The sequence below is a fragment of the Vanessa cardui genome, chromosome 3, assembly GCF_905220365.1.
Source record: "Vanessa cardui chromosome 3, ilVanCard2.1, whole genome shotgun sequence".
NCBI lineage: Eukaryota > Metazoa > Arthropoda > Insecta > Lepidoptera > Nymphalidae > Vanessa > Vanessa cardui.
The window spans coordinates 7351429-7376874 of record NC_061125.1 but is presented as its reverse complement, the minus strand read 5'-3'; the positions used below and the strand labels follow the sequence as shown (position 1 = coordinate 7376874).

The window sequence follows — 25446 nt, the reverse complement described above, 5'->3', positions numbered from 1 at the left end:
TAGGCGGAATTTTATTTAACACAATTATTTAGTACCTATTAGGTATAATGGAAATACCTAATGTTTTGTTGTTGTTGTATAAGTACTAAATATTGATTTTAAAATGTAATTTAGCGTTTATTTGAAGTAAATTTAAAGTTTATTTACAATCGTAAATGATCTGTTTAGTTTCTTTGTTAAAAATATTACGGTCGTGTAAGAAATATCTTCTTTTTTTTCGCGTAGCCAAAGTTACAATAAACGTAAATGAATATATAAAATAAATGACTATGTAAACAATTTCTTTGTTAATACAATGTTTACTCGGACCAAACGGTAAAGGTAAGAATAAAGTTTTGATGACCGATGAAAACTTCTAGCAACAGTGCAAGCTGGTCAGCTATAAAACGAACATACAAAATATGTGCATTCAAAATTGCATGTAAAGGTTAGTTTCATGTAGAGTAACGCCAAAGTATGCCATTCGGTCAGCACTTGGCACGCTTCCGATTCTGAACACGCTGTGATAAACGTGAAATATACTAGTGCGTGTGAGCAAGGTGAAGGTAGTACTGACTTTTAAACAAAATTACAATATAACAAAACCTTAATAAATAATAATGTTTTTTTTTTTTAATTAAGAATTTATGGCCAGTATTTTTAAATTGTAATGTTTCAAATATAGTTTAAATATATTTGATAACATTATCATTAAAAAAATACTGGCCACAAATTCTAAAAAAAAGTAAACAGATTATTATTTATTAAGGTTTACATCGACTTCACCACTACTACAGAAATGTAAGAAAACAATTCGAAGTTTATTTTTCTACAAACATGTACGACCTTAACTACCGTTCGTTACTTAAAAAATCAAAAGAAAGATCATTTACTATACATACAGACGTGCTTCGAACACTTTCGCTATTCTTTCGCGATGAAAAATTGATGTTTTTAAAGTCCATTAAAGCTTTTTAAATGTTAAACGTGTTTTGTAATAACGGCGATAACTTGAGTGGCAGTGAAAGTAGGGATACAAATAATATCAAGCGTGACGTCCGGCGTCCATTGTGATAAACGAAAGCGCAAGAGGTCGTATCACTATCATGATTTGCAAAATTACATTAAAATTTAAAAGCAAAATTGAATAACATTGTGATAAAAGGAAATTGATTCGAATAATTCATGCGTTCTGTAGTCGTTTATTTTCAGTTTCGTAATTAATTTTATACGTTTCGATCGTGTTGAGGTTTTAAGTGGTTACAGTTAAAGATATTAATATTTTTTTAAATTTAATTTGTTTATGATCTATATTTCTATACGTATTGATATAAATGTGAAAGTAACTCTGTCTGTCTGTCTGTTGCTCTTTTACGACCAAACCGCTGAACCGAATTCCATGAAATTTGGTATGAAGCAAACACGAACTCCAGGAAAGGACATAGGCTTTCTTTGTCTAACACATCACAACCAAAACGCGAACGAAGCAGCGGGCGACTACTAGTATAGGATATATTGATAGTATAGCACAATGTTCCGTATAAAGTGTGGATTGCAATAAAAAAATCCATTGTATTATTTGTAACTAAATAGGTATATAAAATAGTAGGAATATAAAAACAGCAAAATTAACTTGCGGTAGGACTGCAATCTGCTTAAATAATAATTTATATTAATAACAACATTTGGTAAGGGGCAACGAAAGAAGATGAGAAAGGCAAAAAGTTATTGGATTCAATAGCGAATCCGATGGGTTCTTGCTATGACAAAATTGTACAGACCATAGAGTTTAGATATTTGTGCTTGAGTTGTCCTCTGTGACACAGGAGTGTATTATGACTGTGTAATTAACCATATTTTATTAATTAATAACACATAGTTACTAATCAATGCCGCCTACAAAACTATAAGCCCAGAAGTAAAGATACCACACAAAAGTTGCTCAATTTCTTTCCTATCGCAAATATAAACACTAATGTTCCTATAAATTTATAAATATATAATCAGTTTATGATAATCGTAGTCACGTGGCAGATCGACACGAGACTACACAGCGCGTGATCACGCTTATTGAATTCAATATGAAACCATCACGATGTGACCTGTAATGTGAAATATTTGATGTACTAGACTTGCTTACAAGTATCAAGATTGTTGATTTGCGTTGTAATATAATATTTATCGAATTATCATTTATATACTTTCTGATTAAGTTCAGCTACTTTCTTTTTTTTTCTACTTATTAAAAATTAAAAAAAAAAACAAATACTTAAAGTTGTCTTATTCATTTATGCGATGTATTATTATGTTAAATTTTATTAAATAGCTATTTTTTGGCCCCGGTTAGAATGCGTGCATCTTAACCGGTGATTGCGGGTTCAAATCCAGGCAGGCACCACTGAATATTCATGTGCTTAATTTGTGTTTATAATTCATCTCGTGCTCGGCGGTGAAGGAAAACATCGTGAGCGAAAACAGCGTGGAGGATTATGTTTCTAACCCTCTCCTCAAAAGGGAGAGACCTTAGCTCAGCAATGGGAAATTTAAAGGCCACTGTTGTATGTATGTTGACAAAAAAGGTTACAAGTATATCTCAATAAATATTAAAAATATTTTGTCACGTATGTTCGTTCTATAACCGACCATAATGTGAAAGTTCCATATTAATCGGATTATTAGTTTTGTGTGAATTAGGAGAAATACATTCAAACAAAACAAACGTCTCAATAACATCAGTTACACTGGCTTATACGTACAGCGTCGTTTGTTTGGATTCGTGCTACTTGTTTTATTGGATTAACTATCCGTGTGCTTACTTTCACATAGATCGGTTGAGCCTTTAAGGTGGAGGCGGAACCAATATCAAACTAAAGTTGTTTTCGTACAAGATCTATAACTAATATTATAAATGCGAAAGTATCTCTGTCTATCCGTCTTATAAGGCAAAACCATTCAACCTTATTTGATACAATTTGGTATTAGGTCTGAACTTCAAGGAAAAGCAAAATTTTTTATACACTACCCTCGGGTAACATCAACAAGTGTACTACGTTTATACCTAATTCTATATTTTATTAAAAATATAAATATGTTTGAGACCATACCATTGAGATTTTTTTTTAAATTATTGCATCTAAATAAATTAGGTAAACATTGGCAATACTTAATTCAATCAGCCGTTCTCAAGCGAGACTAACGAATTACGTAGATATTATAGCAGATAAGTCCACAACTGCACCTGTAGATCTGACGACATGATAGAATCTCATATAGATAAGAGTTAATTATCATTAAAAGTAAACATTCCAATTTTATAGGGTTAATACGATTCGAAAGATCGATTTATTTCTCATTATTTTTAGTTTAAAGCTTTGTACAATACCAAGTTGTCGATACGTGAAAGCTGAGCGCCGGCGGCTGTGGCGCACTGGAACGAGATATGAAGGCCACAGCGAAAGTTTATTAATTGAGCTTGCCACTTGCCGGTCAAGAGCAGGACTGCGGGTCGAGTACACCTGAAACACTATCTTCTAAATGCGTGATAGTAAAAAGACATTTCCTTCCAATAGCGTTTGTAGAATAGATTAATTTATGTATATGAGTCGTGTACAGATCAAACATGACATTAAAAAAGAATCCAGCTGAGTTACTTTCGCCGGACTTCTCAGGACCGAGGTGCTTATTTTCGAACTGTGGGGTTATTCTGTAACAAGAAATTCGAATCTCACCTCAGAAAAAAACTTTAAAACTTCAGAATGTTAAATGTGACTTTGACTATAAATCAAAATGTTGTGTTAAAGAAGTGTTTTTTTACAGACTTGTACCGCTGGTAGAAAATATTTGACAGTTAGTAAGCAAGTGTAACGTTTCTATGTTGTCTTACCTACGTCATCTTTGTGAAGCCGAAGAGCAATTCCGTATAAAACATGCTTGTATTTTATAGTGAGGTGTTAATTTTTAGATCGTTTTGATTCAGTCAATTAATGTCAATAAATGGCTTCCAATTTGCAGTATTGTGATACATTCATCAAGATCGTACTGAAAACAAAGAAAATCCATGAGACAGACAGCCATAATTACGGAACATAGAAGTAAAAATATAAAGCTTAAGTTTATAATATTATGCTCTAGTAAGTTGCTTGTTCAAGGTTCAAGTTGCTTCCGTTTGATTAAATACGGTTTCCTTAATACAAATATAATTGCCGGATATTTTGCGAACTGAAATATGTGTATCCGAATACATTTAAAATAAATGTAATATTCGAAGTATACTTTTAATTAGTTCTTTAATTAAACAAATCATTATTAAAATAAAGAATGCACGTTTTATTTACGTAAGATTATTTTTATTTCCAATTAGGTCTTTTTAAAACATTTAACATGTTTGTCGGTAGATTTTTTTATATATTATATTATTTTTTATATGTGCTTGCAATTAAAAACACAAGAATAAAGCAGAAAAAAAACAATAATGTAGCATTGAATCTTCATTCGTTTTAAAATTAATTCCAGAATCATCAGTGTTAGAAACAGACATAAACCAAAGATACGGTCAATAAATATCTTAACGTATTTAGAGCTTCTTAACTAATTCAAAGCACTATTAATTAGCAGCTATCAAGGTACTCAATACTACTAAGCAGATAAGCTGCTGATAGTATTTAGTAGGTATGTACTCATTCATGCTTATTCATGCTTATGTAATAAATAATAATTAATAATTATACAATGTGCCGTAACAAAACCATAATAAAAAATATGCTTACAGGCTCCTTAACCATAATGAAACATTACGTCGACATGCAATGACTTTCTAATAAATATGGTAGCCTCAGTGCACTGTCATGGTAGGCTAACTAACACTTATTACTTGCTAACCTAATATAATTATTTAGATAACAGATTGTTAAGTATTAACATTTTCAATAGCTTGTAATCCCGTTGGAACTATTTCAGATAAACTCATGAGAATCTTAATTGTTTAAGTTTATTTGGTGGTAGGGTTTTGTGCAAGCCAGACTGCGTAGACATCTCTCACTCAAATATTCTACCGCCAAACCACAGTAGGTACCTACTTAGGATTCTTGAGTTTCGGTTTTCTAAAGAGTGATCCAGTGTAACTATAGATACAAGGGAAATAACATCATAGTTTGTGGCACAAGCGTGATGTTTAATATTTCTAACAACGCCATTGTTTATATATGGTGGTGACTATTTACCGCCGGCTGTATTGCCTGTCCGCCTTCCCATATCATAAAAAAAATACACAAAATTAATTGAAAATCAACGGCCGCATTATGTCGTATAAAGATTTTGATAAGGATAATCAAAGTAGTCCTCGGCAAAAAATTAAGATAAAAGTTTCTCCACATATATAAAAGTCACGCGAATGCATTCCCCGGTGCACTATACAGCTCGCACCGTAATAAATCAACTGCTGTTGGCTTTTCCGACGTTTTTTCGTCGTTTATTAACAAGTATAACCGTTAAATTAGTTTAAGAGGAAAAATAATACTTTTACCTGCTGATGCAATCTTTGTACTTTAGTTTTCTTACTGAATTCTTCACTACATCACCAGATCTGATCTGATTGTAGTAAGTAATCATACTTACTACAATCAATTACATTTTATTAAGAGAAAGTTTGAAATCTTAAACTTTATTGAGTATTATACTTTGGATATCTAAACAATACAACGGACATTTGCTATATCGGTACATATCAATCACGACGCAGCGTCAGTCAAAAATATACAGCAAAATGTGTATTGTAACAGGCGGACGATAATAGATTTGAATGATTCTTATTGTTATATAACTTTCTTATCTACTTATTAGTTGTGATATTTTTTTCTATTTGTAATAAATAGTATACGTTTTGTTTAATTTATTACTATTGCCTACAATAAATGCTCGGAATAATGCCAAGATTGACTAATACCATGGCCATCTTTAGACGTTCGTAAGGACAGATGCTTATTATTTAACGCATAAATTACTACTTTTGTTTTTAACAAAGGTAAATAGGTCTCTAATAATTTTTCATACAAGGTCTCTAAACTATCGTCAACTATTTATTTTAATGTTAGCAAATTACTCTCAATTTTAATATGTAATAGCTATATTAAAAGTGTCAGTAATTTTAACTTATTTTTAAATATTATGTCCCTTTTTTATTGCAGAAGATTTAAAGTATAAACAAATATCTAGGGAAAAACAAGAATCGAACTTTTGCTTATCCTGAGGTGCTACGGGTGTAAGTTCAAAACTATACGTACGAAATTATTCTGTTTTCCGACTGTCGCACTACTTAATGATGTATGTAATTGTTTGGCCTTCGACAGAATATACTGTTACATTGGTCTGATCGTTTTACTTATATTTAAAAAAATAGAAATGTCATTTAATTGTCTTGTTCGTATGAATCAATCAAATTTTCGGATCGCCAAATTTAATTTAAAAATCGAACCAAAAAAACAGATACACTTTTTGTAACTAATGTAAGTACCTACTTCATAAAGAGAGAAATCGAAAGTTCTAAATTAAGAAGACGTGCTTTACTACAAGTATAAATGATAATAAACAATGTTATCGAGAATACGAACTCGATGTTGTTGTAAGCTACAAAGCTAAATTATTACGTTATTCATTAAGAGCTTGTCTCTGTTGCCGTATTCTATGTTCAACCTGACGTAGACCACTTCATTAGGCCGCATTGTACTATAAATGGAGCCCAATTAATGTACAGACGGACGATGTAATAAGGCTAATTATATGCTAATACTTATGAATATTGTGAGAGTCGAGATGGCAAGGTGAATAAAACAGACGAAACTGAAGTAAAGATCGCTATTTAAAACCTGCTCAATCTCATAATATAATCTGTGAGATCATATTTTTTAATCCCTCATCAATGTCGTTTCGTTTGATTTAGGTTGGCGGTATAAACCGAAGCAAAATCGTCTAAAATTGGACTGGACTAAGCATCATTTAAAAACATCAACAAAAACTATCATTTTATCAGTCTTTCTATTATTATATGTATTGTGTATATAATATAATCGATTCAATACTCGTCTAATTGTTTAGTTACGAGTTGTTAAGTTACGTCATAGTGTATTCGTACGTATATTTGAGTATTGAGCTCATAATTCACTGCCCTGCCGTATTTTATTAGATCCTGTTCTGATTGTATTGTATGTGCACTACATTACACAACACTTGTTTTTCGTTTGATACACATGCTTATTTGACTTTCTAACCTGAGGCTGATTTATGTTTTCCTATTGTTGCATAACATAAATAAAAGTTAATTGTTTGCAAAAATTATTGCATATAAAGTACAATATATTTTATAAAGAATATATCAGACGTCTTTCAATAAAATACACCAGCAATCATAAAAATTATTATTTTGCAATGTGAACTTGGTTTAGATAAAGAAATTAATAGGTTATAGCCCATTTACTACCATACCATAGTAGGTACCCCGAGTTAAAGTGTTAATATGTATCTTTAAAATTATTACATTTTTCGATTCATTTCTACAAAAGCATAAAAATATTACAAAAAATACCATGTCTTATAAATAATAATAATTATTGAAACAATAATTTATGCTTTTTTTTTCATTAAGAATTTATCGTCTAAATGACTTTTCAAAAGCATATGGGCTATTTTTTATTTTTAATGTTTATCGTTCTTTGTTCTTTAAACAAGTACCGTTACGAAAGTCAACACTTACAAGAGTCTAAAGGATTGAAAAATAAAGAGAAGTAATGTGAGTCGAACATTAGCCGTAACAATAATTTATATTTTATTGTAACGTTCAAACAAGCCGTTTACTTATTAAGGTCTTGGTCGTTGACCCTTGTCTTGGTGATTTTGTATTTTATTTTGAAACGGCAATAATTAATTAATATCGACATTACATGTTTACTGTTTGTATCGTAAAACACGTGTCGCAAATCACGGTCATTGCGAGCTTCTTGTAAATTATTACAACCTGCGAACATTCATGAATTCCTGCGCGTGTGTAAAGGCCTAACAATGAGCATTGTTTTGTAAGTCACCGATATAAAATTATATAAGAAGTGACTTAGAGAAGAGCACAAATCGGAACGTATTATTTATATTTACAGAAACAGAATACATTCTTATGATTTTTATTACTAAAAAGCTAAAATACAAAGTAATAACTTTCCTAGATGGTACAAGCCCATCTGCTCAACTTATTAGATATGCATATTAGCAGTAGCTAAACGTAAATAATTAGTAAGTATTATCGTATTTTGGTTTAAGGGTTAGTGAGCCAGTGTAACTGCATATATATATATACAAGAGACATATCATCTTAGCTCCCAAGATCAGTGGTCCATTGACTATATAAGCCCAATAGCTAAAGGCGATGGTGACCCCTACCTATCGCATTAAATAAATAGTTCCTTATTTTCATATTGCAATATACTGTCAACAGTTTTTTTTTTAAATAATTTCTATACTTTTTTATTATTAAATTTTTATTTATACATAATCTCTTCCATTGATTGTACAATACGTATAGGAAGCGAACTTGAACTCCCATTGCACTTCCGCGTCAAGCGTTTGACTCCGGCCCAGCGTCCATTATGTAATGACATTGACGTTTATGAGCTGTCTTATGACGACAAAATAAAACACAAAACAATACTGCCTGGAGTATTTTTAATTCTTAGAATTTTATTTGAAATACATGAAAGACCAAATATTATGCTGAATTTTGTTTTGCTATCCATCATGGTATAAATGACAACAACAACAACAACAACAGCCTGTAAATTTCCACTGCTGGGCTAAAGGCCTCCTCTCCCTTTGAGGAGAAGGTTTGGAACATATTCCATCACGCTGTACCAATGTGGGTTGGTGGAATACACATGTGGCAGAATTTCTATGAAATTTGTCACATGCAGGTTTCCTCACGATGTTTTCCTTCACCGCTGAGCACCAGATGAATTATAAAGACAAATTAAGCACATGAGTCAGCGGTGCTTGCCTGGATTTGAACCCGCAATCATCGGTTAATATGCACGCGTTCTAACCACTGGGCCATCTCGACTCATGGTATAAATAATAAATTGTAAAACGATAAAATCTCTCAAGTCCAGTACGAATGGTAGTAGAGGAGACCGATAACAAAAGTAACACTTTGTACTTTTACTTTGATTTCCAGCTATCAATCATACGTTCGATAAAATGCATACAGCCTTATCAAACTTTCGTCTTCTACGAATGTAAATTGTGATAGCTTTGCCTTTCTTTTATATCTTCGTTTTCTCTTGATTCGTTCTGTTGTTTGTATCGTACTTTAGTTTTAGCGATTTTATGATTAGCGGGACACCATTTGCAATTTTTGTAGACACTTTTTATTTTGGTTGACGGAAAAAGGGCTAGATAACTTACCTTGGGATGAAAAAGGTATTGGCTGTGGAGTAATAGCCTGCAGCCAAGTAGGTCATGTGTGTTGTTCTCGTCCTATTGTGTTAAGTTTATTTAATACGTAATCACGTATTTGCTATTGTGTATCTGATCAAGTTTAAAAACTGAACATAATACGCCAAAATCATGTGTAGTGGACGATAGGTAATTTCGGGTCAGATTATACACATATCCACAAAAAAAGCCTCTATAATCGGCGTGGTTGGATGAAATGAAATTACGATGGAGGTCTTCTTTTAAATCAAACTTTCATAAAATTGATTAATGTTACATAATTTTTCATTTCTGAACTTGAGTGAGACTGTACAATATTTACCCAGCCATCGGATATTCTACCGCCAAATAGCAATACTTGATTGTTTTGTTCTGGTTTGAAGGGTGATTGAGACAGTGTAAGTAAGTAGCCGGGCACAAAGAAAATAAGAACTTAGTTCCTAAGATTCGCCAATGCGACATAGTTTATTATTTCATACAGTGCCATTGTCCATTTGTGGAGACTGTTTCACTCTCGATCACATAAGACAGTTTATTTTCCCATTTAGATTTAATTAGAAAACTAGAAGTCTCTATGTTTTATAGATTATGCTTTGAGTCTAACTCAGTTATTCAAAACATTGCCTTATATGATCAGGTATACATGACATGCTATCGTTATAATTAAATATTAGCATATAAGAAAATAATTAAATACAGTAAGTCGATACTAACAATAAATATTACCGAAGAACAAAGAAACTATGAGAACAGCTGATACGATCGATGTTAATATTCAACAGTAAAAGCTACGGCTTCTAGCTTGAAAGATTACTTACAATTTTTCCTGACCATTGTTTCAATGTTTGAATACAAAAACGTAATGACTGCTATTACTACGATGAAAAGTAAAAAAAATGTCTACTTATAAACATGGATAGATCGGAGCACGCCTATTGATAATAATACAGCATTGTTTTTGTTACAGTTTCCTTCATTCCATTAACGTAATGTATTATTAATTCTAACAACATAATACATACAACCTTAGCGCAGAGTTATGCCATTAAAAACATCTTTTAAATCTAACACCTTGTAGCCCCAGTCATATGAGTGTTTGGGGATATTATTTTCCAGGCAATTAATAAATGTATCTACATCCTTGTTACAATAAATATACACATAGAGCCAACAAATATCGTAAATGCAATAATCTCTTTATCAGCGCCTGTTCCGTAGCAATTTCAATTGATCACAATAAAAGTAATGCAGTGTAGGCACGCCTACATAACAGCATTACATAAATCGTGAATTCCTTACCAAAACGGATATTGTTCTCAAGACCATCTCAATAACGGTACGACGAACATTTATACAGGAACGCTAAACGGTTTATGCCACACTCGTCTTTATGACATTTTATTTTAATTTTTTTTTTTATAATTTTTTATCTAGATTAACCAGATATAATTTTAATTAAAGAAAAAACTGCAACACTACTCTAAAAATGTTCTATAATGTATATTGTACAACTAATTAAAGAAAATGAACTCGAATATATCGGTTGAGAATGGCAGACACCGAAGTAAGGAAGTACGTCTAACCTACATCCAGACCGTTATGTTCTGCCCCAAACAATCGTCCGACGTGTCTCAATCACGACAGATGATTGTAGTGGAAATGACGACGTGTGAGGTCATATGTCGTCCAATCTTACGGGCCTTATTCGGATTAACTTAAATATGGTAATTAAACTAAATAAAGCAAGCTACATTATTTATATCACATATTGATTTGAACAAAACAGAAGTATATGGAATCATAGCCAGGAGGTCAGAACACTATTACATTTAAGACTTTTTATAATACTCATACTGTCACAGGACAGGGCTTTTTGCAAATCCTTCTGAGTACCTACCAACGACTCATCTACTACTCATTCTACCGCCAAACAGAAGTACTCAAACTTTTTTCGGTTTGTAGGGTGAGTGAGCCGTTGTAACTATAGCTCCCAATGTTAAGGAATGTAAGGAATTGACAATAATATACTATAAAAAATAAGCTTTAATTTCCTCTATCAATATAACATATCGTGGCTTTTCCATTTGATGTGAATACTATCTTAGTATTCAGTGAAACTGAAATCGAAATGTACTTCATTCAAGTAGAAGGCTTTTTGGCATCGTCATATAACAATATTATGTGAAACTAAAACCGGTTCGGGAAGAAGATTCTACCGAAAAGAACTGGCAACTCAACTTTATTATCGTCTGTATTTCAGATAAAATTTTATTATTGGTAAATATATTCATATTCTGAGTAAAGGTAAGCTTTACTCAGTATTAGGATAAGTGCAGATCCATTTTTATTAACCTTAAATTTATTGGTGATGATCGCTTTCTGAATTAGTGTAAAAAATGTTGCTCTATATATGTCATCAGGTGTCTTCATAGCAAATGTCCGCTCAGTCCAATTAATCGACATACTCTGAGCGATTCCATATATGGAATAATGATACGGCTGCTTTTCTATCAATCGAAGAGAACCACAAAATGAGCGGGGTCGTGAGAAAACCGGTGCAATTTAGCCGCTCTGCAGTCTGCAGTGACACACATACTGATGTTACTTGTACAACTCGAGACCATGATCAATACCAATTTTATGAAAATATTTCGAAAAAAATATATCTGGAATCTTTTCTTTTATCATATTATTTTTTATGTTACATTTTTTTTAAAGTACCATCTATTATTAGTTTATTTTTGTAATTATTTGTTATACAATTAAATGTGTAATACACAATATTAATGCTTACCGAAAATCAGTAAAAATATAATTTTTGATATTGTACAAAAAATCATCATTTTATATAGAAATTTAAAACGTTAAAAAATAGTCGTAGTTCATCAATAATAGTTCAACCATTATCAAAGTTTATGGGTTCAAGTCCAGGCAAGCACGACACATGATTCCATGTGCTTAATTTTATGAGTGAAAATATCGATGGAAAAAATGCTTGCATTGGATGAAATTCTATCAAACGACTCTCACATTGGAGTAGCGTTCTGGAATAAGCTCAAAAGTTTCACGATTTTTAATACGAAATCAAAATTTATTCATCACTTAATTATTCTTAATGAGATCAAAAACGATTACACCATATATGTAAGGGCTAACAGACTCTCAATAAATTTTACAATACAGTGTTAGAGTTTAAAAACAAAGAGGAAAAAAAATAGACTTAATATAGGCCTAATAAAGAACGTGCGTGGGCTTATGTCATGTTTAATATTATTTTACAAGGTCTTCAATCATATTTAAAGCTACGCAATTTTAATTTTATAATTTTAGAGAAAAGAGCCGTACATATACCTATAAAGAACAAAAAAGAAATACGAATATTAAATATATTTTAATTTACAGTAACGCCAAGCATCATTAATTAGAAATGTAAAATATATTGGATCTTTTATCATTTAAAACATATTCGATAGCTTAATGATGATATATTTATTTAGAACGGATGATAAAAAATGAGCGATTTTATCGTTATTTTCGTAGTGTTAAGAAATATTTAAGTTAATTAAGCATTTCAAAGCGCCGGAAACGTTTAAGACAAGTCTCGCTATATCCTTTATAAGTTATAAGTAGTAGGTATAATTACATCTAATTTAAACATCCACAATCATTTTTACTTTTAAATTCACGTTACTTTGGAATATTAAATAAAATTGGATACATGTGTCTAATAATTTAATTACATAGAATTTGGCAAATAAGAAAGCTGCGCACTAATCTCTTGTACTGTTGTAAAAATAAAGATAGAGAGAGGCCAATAGATAACGAGAGAGAAGGAAATAGATTAAAACATTTCATACCCATACACAGATACGTTTAATGACGAATATTCTGTTACACTTTTATTTCATTACATTATATAACGGAACGGATTATTTTTTTATAAAATTATCGTCAAATATTTAGATACTATTAATTAAAGATATTAAAAATAATTTTATTAACTTTTATTGTGTTTAAACATATCGAAAATTAATTTGTTTGGCGGGCATAAGACATATTGTATGTCCTTGGAGTCTTGTTCTATGTTCTATATTCTTGCTCCTTGCAGTTTAAGCTTGTTTCATAACCAATGTAATCAAATTCGGTTCATTACTTTGGTCATGAAAGAGCAATGGACAAAAAAACAGATAGAGTTATTTTTTATATACAAGAACAACAACAGCCTGTAAATTCCCACTGATGGGCTAAAGGCCTCCTCTCCCTTTGAGGAGGAGGTTTTTGGAACATATTCCACCACGCTGTTCCAATGCGGGTTGGTGGAATACACATGTGGCAGAATTTCTATGAAATTTGGCACATGCAGGTTTCCTCACGATGTTTACCTTCACCGCTGAGCACGAGATGAATTATAAAGACAAATTAAGCACATGAATTATCGGTGCTTGCCTGGGTTTGAACCCGCAATCATCAGTTAAGATGCACGCGTTCTAACCACTGGGCCATCTCGACTCCTTTTTCGATTTTTTATATACAATATTGATAATTCATTGCCCATAAAACTCGCTCTCCTAAAATACAATTTTAAATGTAAACACTTCATGTTATACTTGAGTACCTGCATTAAAATATCTAACATCAAGCTCATTAGCGCATGGACAACTAAAAATGTTGAACAAGTGAAGCAGTACTTCGTGAGATAAGGCTCCACGGGTCTGTTTTCGTTTCGTCCTACGATCATTACTCATTAGTCGTAACCTGAGCTATTTCTTTAAGTAATTAACCATGTAATTGCGATGTGCAAGAAGAAAGGTGGAATCCACATTTTTCTTGATCGTAGGTGATCAAGAAATTATGTATTTCGAATAACTCACGTATCGCTTAGCTTATTCTATTAACGTTGTATGTTCAAGCGACAAATTACTTACAATTTAATACATGTAATAAGACCTCTTCCCTTTGCTTTAGAATAGCGATACTTCCATATAAATATGTATATTTAAGGGTAAGATTTTTCTAAATTATATTAACATAGTAAGAGTCAGTGCTAACACGCTTAGTATAATTATTACGTTCTTGATATTACGTTTTATCGAATATACCTTGACCTTACCAATTTACTTTCATCAAAGAGAGGTATATTGTATAGCCATTAGCGTATTAAGCGTAAGTCACCTCTGCTTGCCATTTTTTGTAATGTATTTTTAACGTGTCACTTTTATTATGTCTTTTAGTTGTGCAAAAAATTATTAAAAAAAGTCGTAGTACTTAAAATTTCGCTATTGTTACAAACTTTCCTATCGTTACCAATTTTTCTTAAACAGGTTAACTTGTATATAGTCAAGCTATTTTTTGTAAACGTAATACTTTTTCATTATTAAATCTAGATCAGCAGTCGTTCGGTTCTTTACTCAGCTCAACAAAAACTCGTGAAGTTTTCAATATGTATCTTTAATTAAAATAAGGCGGAAGATGTTAATAAAAACACAATACAATTTAATAAATAGCAGCTATAAATCGAACCGTATCGAAGCAAATGCGTATCGTGAAGTTAACGTCGTGTTTTTTATTTTTTCTTTTATAGCGTCATTCGGCACTTAATTAATTTTAATCTTATTTTAATTATTTATAATGTGTCTCAAATTGTTTTATATAATTGAGATATGTGACATACTTTTACCGACTGCAATTTACTAAATGTTAAGTAAACTTTACAATTTATATTATTTTATATTAAGTGCGATTGAATAAATCGTCTTCTAAATATTATCAAGCAAGGGATTAAAATAGACTATTTCACCTGCATTGGATGTAATGAATCATTAACGGTACCTCTTTTATGTGATTTATATACTAATACCAATAACATTGATGAGTAGAAAATCTTTGACTTTTTTGCGCTTAAATGTCTATAAGGTTTTATCCTAAATTGATTTAAATTTAGATACATTAAAGTAGTATTTTAACAAAATAATAACCCACCTTGCTCCATATAATAGGATTTTACATATTATTAACCTATTCTTTACATGCATTCAAATTAATACAATTGATACTCTTGTTGCTGTATTTGGCCGCGTAAATCACCTTGTTGCAGTAAGCGTCCAAAACAACAGCTTACGTAATTGAGGTAAATTCGCTCACCAGGTCTCTGTTCACATAGTGCTCTTTTTGTAATGGATTAGTCAAAACGATCTCACATTTAGAAAGTACCTTCTACATTTCCAAGCAAGACCTCCGAATTAACCTAAGCATTAGATTTGTTATTATTATATTTGTTACATAACAAACCATTTTCTAAAATAATAGTAAGTTTTTTACGTCAGTGCACTTACAGGCTTATTACAAGAAGTCATATTGACAGAGATAACTGATGCAATTTCTAAGTGCAATGATAAAAATAATTAATGGTTCACGCGGAGAGCAATTTGTTTGATTGCGGGGCAGATACAGAAATAAAGTGTTGTGTGCGCAAATAGCTATCTCGTTCCATTTGTCTATAGCGAGGTATCTCGGGAGATAGATGCTTGGTCACGTGCTATCTAAGTACGATTTGTAACGGAAGGCTTATCCTTGTTATAATTTCTAATAACCATTTTTCCTGGAGAATACCAGCCGCAATTTTTCAAAGAAGTATCAAAAACTTCAACACTGTAATTCCGATGAAGATCATCTTTGCTTTTATTCTGCATTCTTGTTTTTAGATCTTATTAATTCGCATTAGCGAAATTTGTTTGTACATGCAAAACCTTATTACACAATTCGTTTCCGATAAGAATTACGTCAATAAATACAGTATCGCCCTGTAAATATTATAGGACATATTATTATTATAAATGTGAAAGTAATTCTGTCTGTTGCTCTTTCACGATTAAACCGCTGAACAGAATTTCATGAAATTTGGTATGAAGCAAACTTGAGCTTCAAGAAAGGACAAAGGCTTTTTTTGTCTAACACATGACAACCAACACTCTCAAACGCGAGTAAGGCCGCAAGCGACTACTAGTATCACATATACGAGTAAAACTATAAATATTACGATTGTTTTCATAACGATAAGAAACAATAAAATACTAAATCATTGCAAAAACTTAATTTTACATAAATTAGTAAATCTTAATTTTATAATAAGACTTACTATTAACGTAATAACAATCACAACTGACAACTATACTATTTGAGAACAAAAGAGAGGCTGATGGTAAATAAGAGTCATATTAATATTGTAAATTTTGTGCATTTTTTGTTACTCTGTCGCGCTCGAACCGTGCTGTAGAGATTCTAATTAAATTTGGAAAAATATCAAAAATGTCCTAGAATAAAGAACAAGAATAAAAAAATTGAAATGTTGGAAGTAAAACAAAGCTCTCGTACGAGAACATTTTAATAATGAATCATTAATACATCTGAGCTGAGATGGCCCAGTGGTTAGAACGCGTGCATCTTAACCGATAATTGCGGGTTCAAACCCAGGCAAGCACCACTATATATATATGCTTAATTGTGTTTATAATTCATCTCGTGCTCGGCGGTGAAGGAAAACATCGTGAGGAAACCTGCATGTGTCTAATTTCATCGAAATTCTGTCACATGTGCATTCCACCAACCCGCATTGGAACAGCGTGTTGGAATATGTTCCAATCTCTCTCCTTAATGGAAGAGGAGGCCTTATCTCAGCAGTGGGAAATTTACAGGCTATTACTTTACTTTTACTTTACTTTAATACATAAAAAAATGAGACCTTTAAATCATAATTTACTATGAAGCGTATAAACTTATAAAACAGGATGAGTCAAAATGAAATAAGAATAATGTCCATTATTCAGATCATTCCTTAAAAATAAAAGACAGAGATAAATGTATTAAAGTTATGAAAGGATTTAGACTTGTACCTGTTACATATTGTATTCGTTCGTTTATATACGATATTGACAAACACAGGTCTCGATCTAAACCGATCGTGACCGACAGTCACGAATTTTTCACATTTCCACTAATCCTGTTGTATCGACGAACGCTGTCACACTTGCAACTTAAAATTTACCTAATATTCTGACACTATTTAAAAAGGACTACAACCATTCCCTTAGGTAAATGTTTACTTACCCTTTCTATAATTTATTGCAAATATAGCGAAGACAACTCTTAGTACTTCAAATCAACTTTAGTTTTAACTAAATTATATTTGTCCACGATGAGTTATTTTATCTTTTTTAAATTATGTTATTTGACGTGTTCTGTAAACTTATATTAATTAGACAGAGATGAAAAAGAAAGAACCTAATTATATAATAATCTAAGATAGACTTTGTGTAGATTTTTTTTTAATGTAAGTTGTTCAATTGATTTTATTATTTTAATATGAAATCAATGCAATTGATATTACATTTTCCGTTACAAATTTAAAACGATAAATTTATATATCAGTCAATTACTAAAATCTCTGATTCCGCAGTGACCTAATAAATACATGCAGTAAACGCTAATTAGAAACAGTTAACATGCAAATGGCTACGGCTGCTTGAATTTTACTATGGCTTATATTGTGATCGATCCACGTATCGATACGAGATCAATCGATAAAGACGATAGGATCGAATACGATTCGAAATAGGTGTACATTGGTTTAAATAAAGATTTATTTAGACCATATTAAACCGTTTTACCAAAAAGATAACGAAGTGTCTAAAAGCGTTTGAGTAACTTCTTAGAATTTCATAATAATAGTGTCTGTTTTTATATTTTTTAACGTTATTAAACGTAAAAAGTTTGACAAATAACATTTTCTCTCCTCGAATAAGTTTTACGAACCAAAGCAACAAGCATTTTTTTATACCTTTACTAAAACCACAAAGAAAACCGATAAGATTTCTTCGAAGAAATTGGTACGCTTATAAAGGCTTACAAGAGCGTGATAGCATCTCCGATAGATGTACAATGCACAATAAAGCTGGCTACAACCATTCGCATACATAAACAAATCACACATGCGAGCTATCGGCTAATAAAACCCATTAGCACTTTTAAGGATCCATAAAGCGGGAATCACTAGAAAGTTGTCATAAAAACCGGATTAACGCGGCGAAATGTGGCGAAACCCTGCAGTCTCGACCACGTGAGAATTTTAGGCTACTGAGGTAGCCATACTCCTTAAATTCTCTTGTAATTGAATCAGCACGCTTTTGGGATTTTGCGCTTAAGAGTTTTATATTTTTTGCTGTCAAGACTTACGTATTTAAATGTTAAATCAGTAATACAATTACAACATTTCTAGTTTAGCTTCGGTGTGCTTTATTTACTGTATTTTTAGTAATATTCAATAAAATAGCGTACTCGATTAATTTTGATATTTATCAGAATATTGATTAAATTATCAAGAAGATTTATATTCAAATAGCTACCGACAGTCACAGATAGCGTGACCTACAATTGGAAATATAATATTTCAAAGTTCAAGTTCGTTCTGATGTTACATTGTAATGATACCATCGGATCATATTACAGTGTAACAACACCGCAACACTGACATGTTAAAGATGTTTGACATTTTAAAAGCATTAGATCTTCGAATCAATTTGCTATTGCGAAAAGCATTCGAAATTGACATATAATTAAACGATTAATTCGTTTAAAAATTTAATTTAATCTACAGATTCGATCCACAATTTCATGACAGTGTTTTTACGTTATTCTTTACTGTACTGTAACTTCTTGTATTAATTATAAATAGCAATAATATTAACTTAAATTTTTCTGTTTTAGATTTATTTTATAATAACGACCACTCAGCTTTAACTCATTAAATGTTTGGGAGAGATTAAGTGTCAGGTCTATATTAAATGTTATAGTTCTATATCACTTTTCAACCGACTTCCAAAAGGAGGAGGTTATCAATTCGTCTGTATTTTTTTTTTTTTTTTTAATATAAGCTATACTGCCTATTTTCTTATTCATACATGCTTGAACGGAATCCTTAAAAAAAAATACTTAATATATGCTCAATACCCGAGCAAAATACCAAACTATAAGTAAATGTATAATATTATGCTTAAGAATTTGTAGCAAAAACAAAAAGGTATAACATTCGAAATTGTATTCATCCCTAAGCCTTATCTATTTATCGAGATCTTGATCACTGTATGAGATCGATGTTATTTTCTCTTACAATTTATATGGGTTACTGACATTGGCAATAAACTAGCGGCTCGCCTTTGTATTTTTTCCCACGTTTGTTAAGGAGTTATCGATTGTCGTGGGAATACGACGGATGGATAGAATATAGGAGCCGGTTTTTACCGGGAGGCCTTGAGACAGTATTTAATACGCCATACAAAAGATTGTAGTGTAATTAGTATAATTATTCCACATATAGAATAAAAAATAAGCTGTTGTTTTAAAACGATGATGTGAAATACTGATGTGATCTTAAAAAGTTTAGTTAATTTACGTATTTCATTTTGTTCTCACTAGTCCATTTTGATTTTTGGTTCGAAGCCCGCCCCGCATAAGACTGCTTTCGAATCATTTCTTTGGGTTTTTCTCGGTCCTGGAAATTGACAGTCGTATAACTCCCATACCTGAAAAAGACATTACACAGAAAGATAAAGGTTTGAACGACGACGAAGCTGTTTCCGGAATTTTGAAGTATAATAAAAGTAGACATAATCAGTTAAGTGAAATTGTATTGTATCACAAATAACACATTTATTAATAAATAACTGTTTATCAATATAGGTGACATGTTGGAAAATTACATGGAATATGTCATTTATAGTTTTTCGTCGATTGGATACTTGATATTTTAGGTACAATGTAACGCATACTGTTAACTTTGACTCGTTTTGTTTTCGAGAGATCACCATAGCAGTAAAGAGGATCATTAGTTTTTTTTTTTGCAGTAGTCGCCATATACATACAGAGATAGACATACTTTTTATAATTATTTATCGTAAAAGGCCCTGTGATATCTTCGTCCCTACTTTCAGCTTATTTAATAGTTATCCTGTTGTCTTATAGTTGAGATTGTATTATTGTCTCTATTATTTAAATAATAGTTTAATTAATAAAAGATTGACTGAAAAGAGTAACTAGCGTGTTTTTTACCGGTTCTTCAGGGTAGAAAGAAATGAAAATTCGAAAACGATAATTTAAAACTGCTTAAAAGTTTACCTAAAAGCCTACTTCAATGAAGTAGATATTAATTTTCAAATAACATCAAAAACCAAAAACTATAAAACCAGGGAATAATCAATGCATCTTTATATCATGAGCCGGATATGGTTATAAACAGCTAACATGTCAACCGGCACTAACAATCACACAAATGTTCTATATAACACACGCCTTAAACAACAAAATAGGTAAAGACTTCACGCTCAGACGCTGAATTTAGCAAGACTTGGTATTATACTGAAACCGATTCTCTGATGATGTTGCGTAGGTTTTTGCTCTATTTACTGACACACACAAACACACTAAGCATGAACAATGGTAAGCGTAACTTGGTGTTCGTGCAACTGTATTGCGAGTTCTGATGCAATAACGGAACGCCTCCTGTACCTCCCTAAAGCTTAAATAATGTTGAGAACCAGTCGCAATATGCAAGTATAATTTGACCTTTAAAAGGAAGTCAATAGATTCTGTTTCAAAACGAGATGAACGCTATCATATTAAATATTGTAAATCATTTAAAACTTATTTACAAATTGGTTTAAAAAGGCCCTCGATAATTATTTTTGTTATCTTTATTATAATCGTTATATTCACAAAAATCATAAGAAGAGACGTCCGGATTCATAAAAAATATATAAAATATTATACGTACCATTTTATTGCTAATTAGAAAAGATTTGTGACACAATATCGCAAACCCGTTTTCGCGCTTTATTTATAGAAAGATAAAAAATATTTGTGCCCACCTATTTCTTGTGAATGGCAAGCTAAATTGATGACTCATCGTTTCCTTTTTATTAACATTGATTTTCAATTTTTGACCTATTAGTTTTTAGGTAGTACGAAATTGAAAAGGTTCCTAAAAAAATCTTAAATTATGCATCGTTTATAAAAGCAATAACCAATACATAATTAGCGATTAAAATTAGAATAAAGTTCTAATATGATTTAATTTTATATAGAATAGAGTTTAGGTATTCTGATGACTTTCAATTTGATCAGCAAAAGACTGTCGTTGAACTCTGAGTTAATCGTTTAAATATTTCCAACGCTTCAGGCTAAAGACAAATCGTGAGAGCAGGAATCTCAAAACAAATCGCTTCCCAGACAAATCGGAAGCTGTAATTGCAGATTATTTAGTCCTGACCATGTAATCCCACTTGGAATTTAAACTGATAGAAATGCTGTTTTAGATTTGTATTAAAAAAGTAATTCTTTTGTTTTGACCGTTAAGTAATAATTTAATCAAAGTAATACAAATGCTGTTTACTATATTGGGCTTTTTAAAACTTGTATTCGAAGTAATACTTCCTTCAAATGATTAAAATATTTTTCATTTGATTTTCGGATATTTAGGCACAATGTAGTGAAATATAAGTAAAACAAAACAAAAACATAACATTTTTTTGCCTCTCTGCTTCACGTGAAATGTCTAATTTGTTATTAACATATAATTAAAGTTATCGTTGTAGGTTTATAGGGTAGAGAAATTTGAATCAAATGCGTTAGGGGTCAGGATGAACGGTGACCTCCGAACTCGAATGGTTCATTGAGCACGGCAGCTGAGCGTCACCCATTGAGTTGTGCGCCGCCATGGCGTTGTGGCGTTCAGTCACGGCTAAACATTGAACGCGTCACACGCGCTGGCTGAATAGTTTAATACATATTTATTTATTTTTATCGCGCGCGCTTGGCGGGAATTTTGACAGTTGACATTTAGCCCTAAGATTGACATATGTTTTTTTCTTGATTTTACTAAAGAGTTCAATAACTTGTTTTGGTTACCAGTGAAATGTTCGCTTAGTTATTCAGTCTGTATTTGGTTTACAATTTGTAAACTCGCAAGATGACGTCCATATACAATGAGGTGAGTGTACGACATTTACCTGGCATTTACGTTTTTGCTAAAATTTGCCCTGTAAACTGGTCTGTGGCGTTGTTAGCGTTGTTTTCTTATAATTCATAAGCTAATTACTAATGCCTGTCAAGTGAAGTTCTCTAGAAATTGTGCAAAGTATTTTTCTGTATGTTTTATAACTTATTTATAATTATTTGACAGTTCAGTAAAATTATTGTTGCTGTGATCAATTGCTGCAAATTGATGTAGATTGCAAAACGTTTACAAAATGTCTCTCGACAATGCATTGAATGAACTTTAATGCATTTCAACATTGCAACCCATACATAATCTAGGTGTTAGGAATTAACAATAGAGCGTATGTCTATTTACGGTTGTATCCTTATGAGAATAATAAATACGGTTATTTCCTGACTTTGGCAGTTGAAACTATAGTAATGGTCTATATGTACTTATTAGGATCTATAATAGCTAATTTGAATTTAGATCGTGACGATTCTAACTTTGAATGTCACATAACTATTGTAGATTTAATATTCGCGTTCCAGATTGGTTAAATGTAATGAAATAATTAAAACATGCTTTTGGCATTTATATTCCTAATAGGTAACCAAACGTTTTTTAAATGTTAAAACATCGACCTTAAAAATATCAGACATTTTTTTTCTAAACTAGAATCGTTCACAAGCGGTGACGACCTCCAGGGGGTCTGGCATTTCGACAAAGAGAATCGTGCGTAACCAAGTATTGGAATCGTAAGATGTCTGTTAATATTGAAAAAAAGATATATGTTTCTCCACAATACTATAAAAATTCGAAATACGAAGGAGCCAAAAAGGTCGCATTCCTTAAATAAAAAAGCTACTCGGATGATTTTTTTTTTATTTGTATTTGCCATTACCAATCATAACTGTAATTCCAATTTGTTCAAATAGCTCTGTTTTTTGGGAAATAAAAAGATACAACCAAATCGAATAAATTCCTTTTAACTTTTTAAATGATGAACGTTTTATATTTTCGGGCGTTAGTTGTGCGTTTCGTTACTCGTTATTTGTATATCTTATTATCGAGTGCAATGCACCTATTTGTAGTTGAAGGGAACCAAATGTACGGCGATGTGTTTACATTGCTTCGTTTACTGACTATCGTGTGTTCCCTGTGAGGAATTTATTTACGACATGGGGTTTTGTTGATTTTGCTTTTAGTGGCCGCTTCATATTTTCATTTCGTTAGTAATAATCTTTTCAAAAGTTGCTCTGTAACGTAAGGAATAGTCTATATATTACGTGATGTTTTTAGCAATATTTCGATATTTTAATCTTAAGTTACTAAATACATTTTACGAAATCACTTGATCTTGTCCATATATTTGGTAAACAGGTCACCAGTGACCATAGACTTTGGAACTGCCTTTCCTAACTCCATCAATGGGATCCCAATTTTAGGAATTAAAGTGCTATGTTCCTTGTGCCCATAATTACGCAATGGCTTTATCACCCTTCAAACTGCAACATCAAGGTACTAACTAATATTTGGTGATAAAATACATTCCTGAAATACAAAGACCAGAGTTTCACAAAGCCGTATCACCAAATAACAAAAATGTACAAAAACATGGATTTATTTAAAATTTACCTCATCTATTGGATTTATTGACACTCATTGACTATTTTAAAATAACCGCTCAATTTTAAAATTCGTCTCGAAACCGTTGATCAAATATTTATCTGGATATAAATATGTATAAAAAAAAAATACAGACGAATTGATAACCTCCTCCTTTTGGAAGTCGGTTGAAAATTGTTTGCACTATCGTTAAACATGGGATCAATTTTGTTTACTTTAAAATAACATTGCTTAGATATTTGAATTATCAGATAAAACAGAATTCTAACATACATCATATCCAGTATACAGGCAGTACCTACTTTATCTACTCTCAAGAATATATCGATATTAAAAAAAACGGATAATTTACTATAAAAATCTCTTAAATCAACCTTCTTACAGTAAATATCTAAATACGATTCTATTTTACGTCAGTTTAACGTGTTAATAATATTGTAACGTAAAAAGTAATAATAAGAAAATAGTAGGTTGGAAGTAAATATTTTGGGAATAAGGTCGCTATAATGAACCAAATTTTGTCTCTCCACTACAACTTTTACCTCGGAACTGTGATGATGTGCGATACCTGACATTTATTTGTTGTTTAAAAGCTCATTGGTTACTTTCGCTGTCATTATTTCATACTAATCATTGTTTTCGTTTGGAAATTATACCTCTCATCAGAGAGTTAGCTTGATGTACCGTTACTTTTCAAATGCCTTTTATTTCACGTAATAATTCTCATATTATATTCTATCATAGGAAAAATATATACAAAACATAAAAGGCTTAACATGGACATTACTTTTTTTTGAACATTACCCTGATCATTTGTGGTATGATTATCACTCTTAAAATATTAATATTTATTTATTTGCACAATACAATCTTAAACTTTATTTATATAATTTTAAATCCGGTATGGCCAAGAAAATTCAATAAAAAAATTACGTGTCACTCATATTATTGAAATAAGAAAATATAATGATGTAATATGGACTTTGCTGACATCGAACGTCCGAAATATGCTCTGACAATAATTCGTATGTCATACGAACATAATTTTGGGGCTCGTTCACGACTACTTACTTGTATCTAATGTTAATGCAATTAACTACGTATAAGAACTAATATACTTATACTACTTATCATAATAAAGTAGTACATAGGCTCAATCAGCCATATATCCAAATTGTTTTAAAAATATAAAAATGTTTTAAAATATAATGAACAATGAAGACGATAACGCAATGATACTGTCCAACATATGTAAGTAACTAGTAATTTTAGCGAGATAATTTACGTTATGAATTATTACGATTTACTTCAAATGTTTATATTCTACATTCAAAGTTGTATAAATT

The 25446-nt window shown here is 31.4% G+C and overlaps 1 protein-coding gene across 2 annotated transcripts in view; it reads left to right on the top strand.

Moving 5' to 3' along the window:
- LOC124543382 (leucine zipper putative tumor suppressor 2 homolog) overlaps positions 1-25446 on the top strand; it is a 100603-nt gene that overhangs the window by 30400 nt on the left and 44757 nt on the right. The window contains exon 1 of one of the 2 annotated variants that reach the window (XM_047121605.1): positions 22209-22483. The exons of the other annotated variant lie outside the window; for it this stretch is intronic. Within the exon in view, the coding sequence (XP_046977561.1) occupies positions 22463-22483 (21 nt within the window). The 5' untranslated portion in view covers positions 22209-22462. Of the gene's footprint in view, positions 1-22208; positions 22484-25446 lie in introns of those variants that run through there. 2 annotated transcript variants of the gene reach the window in all.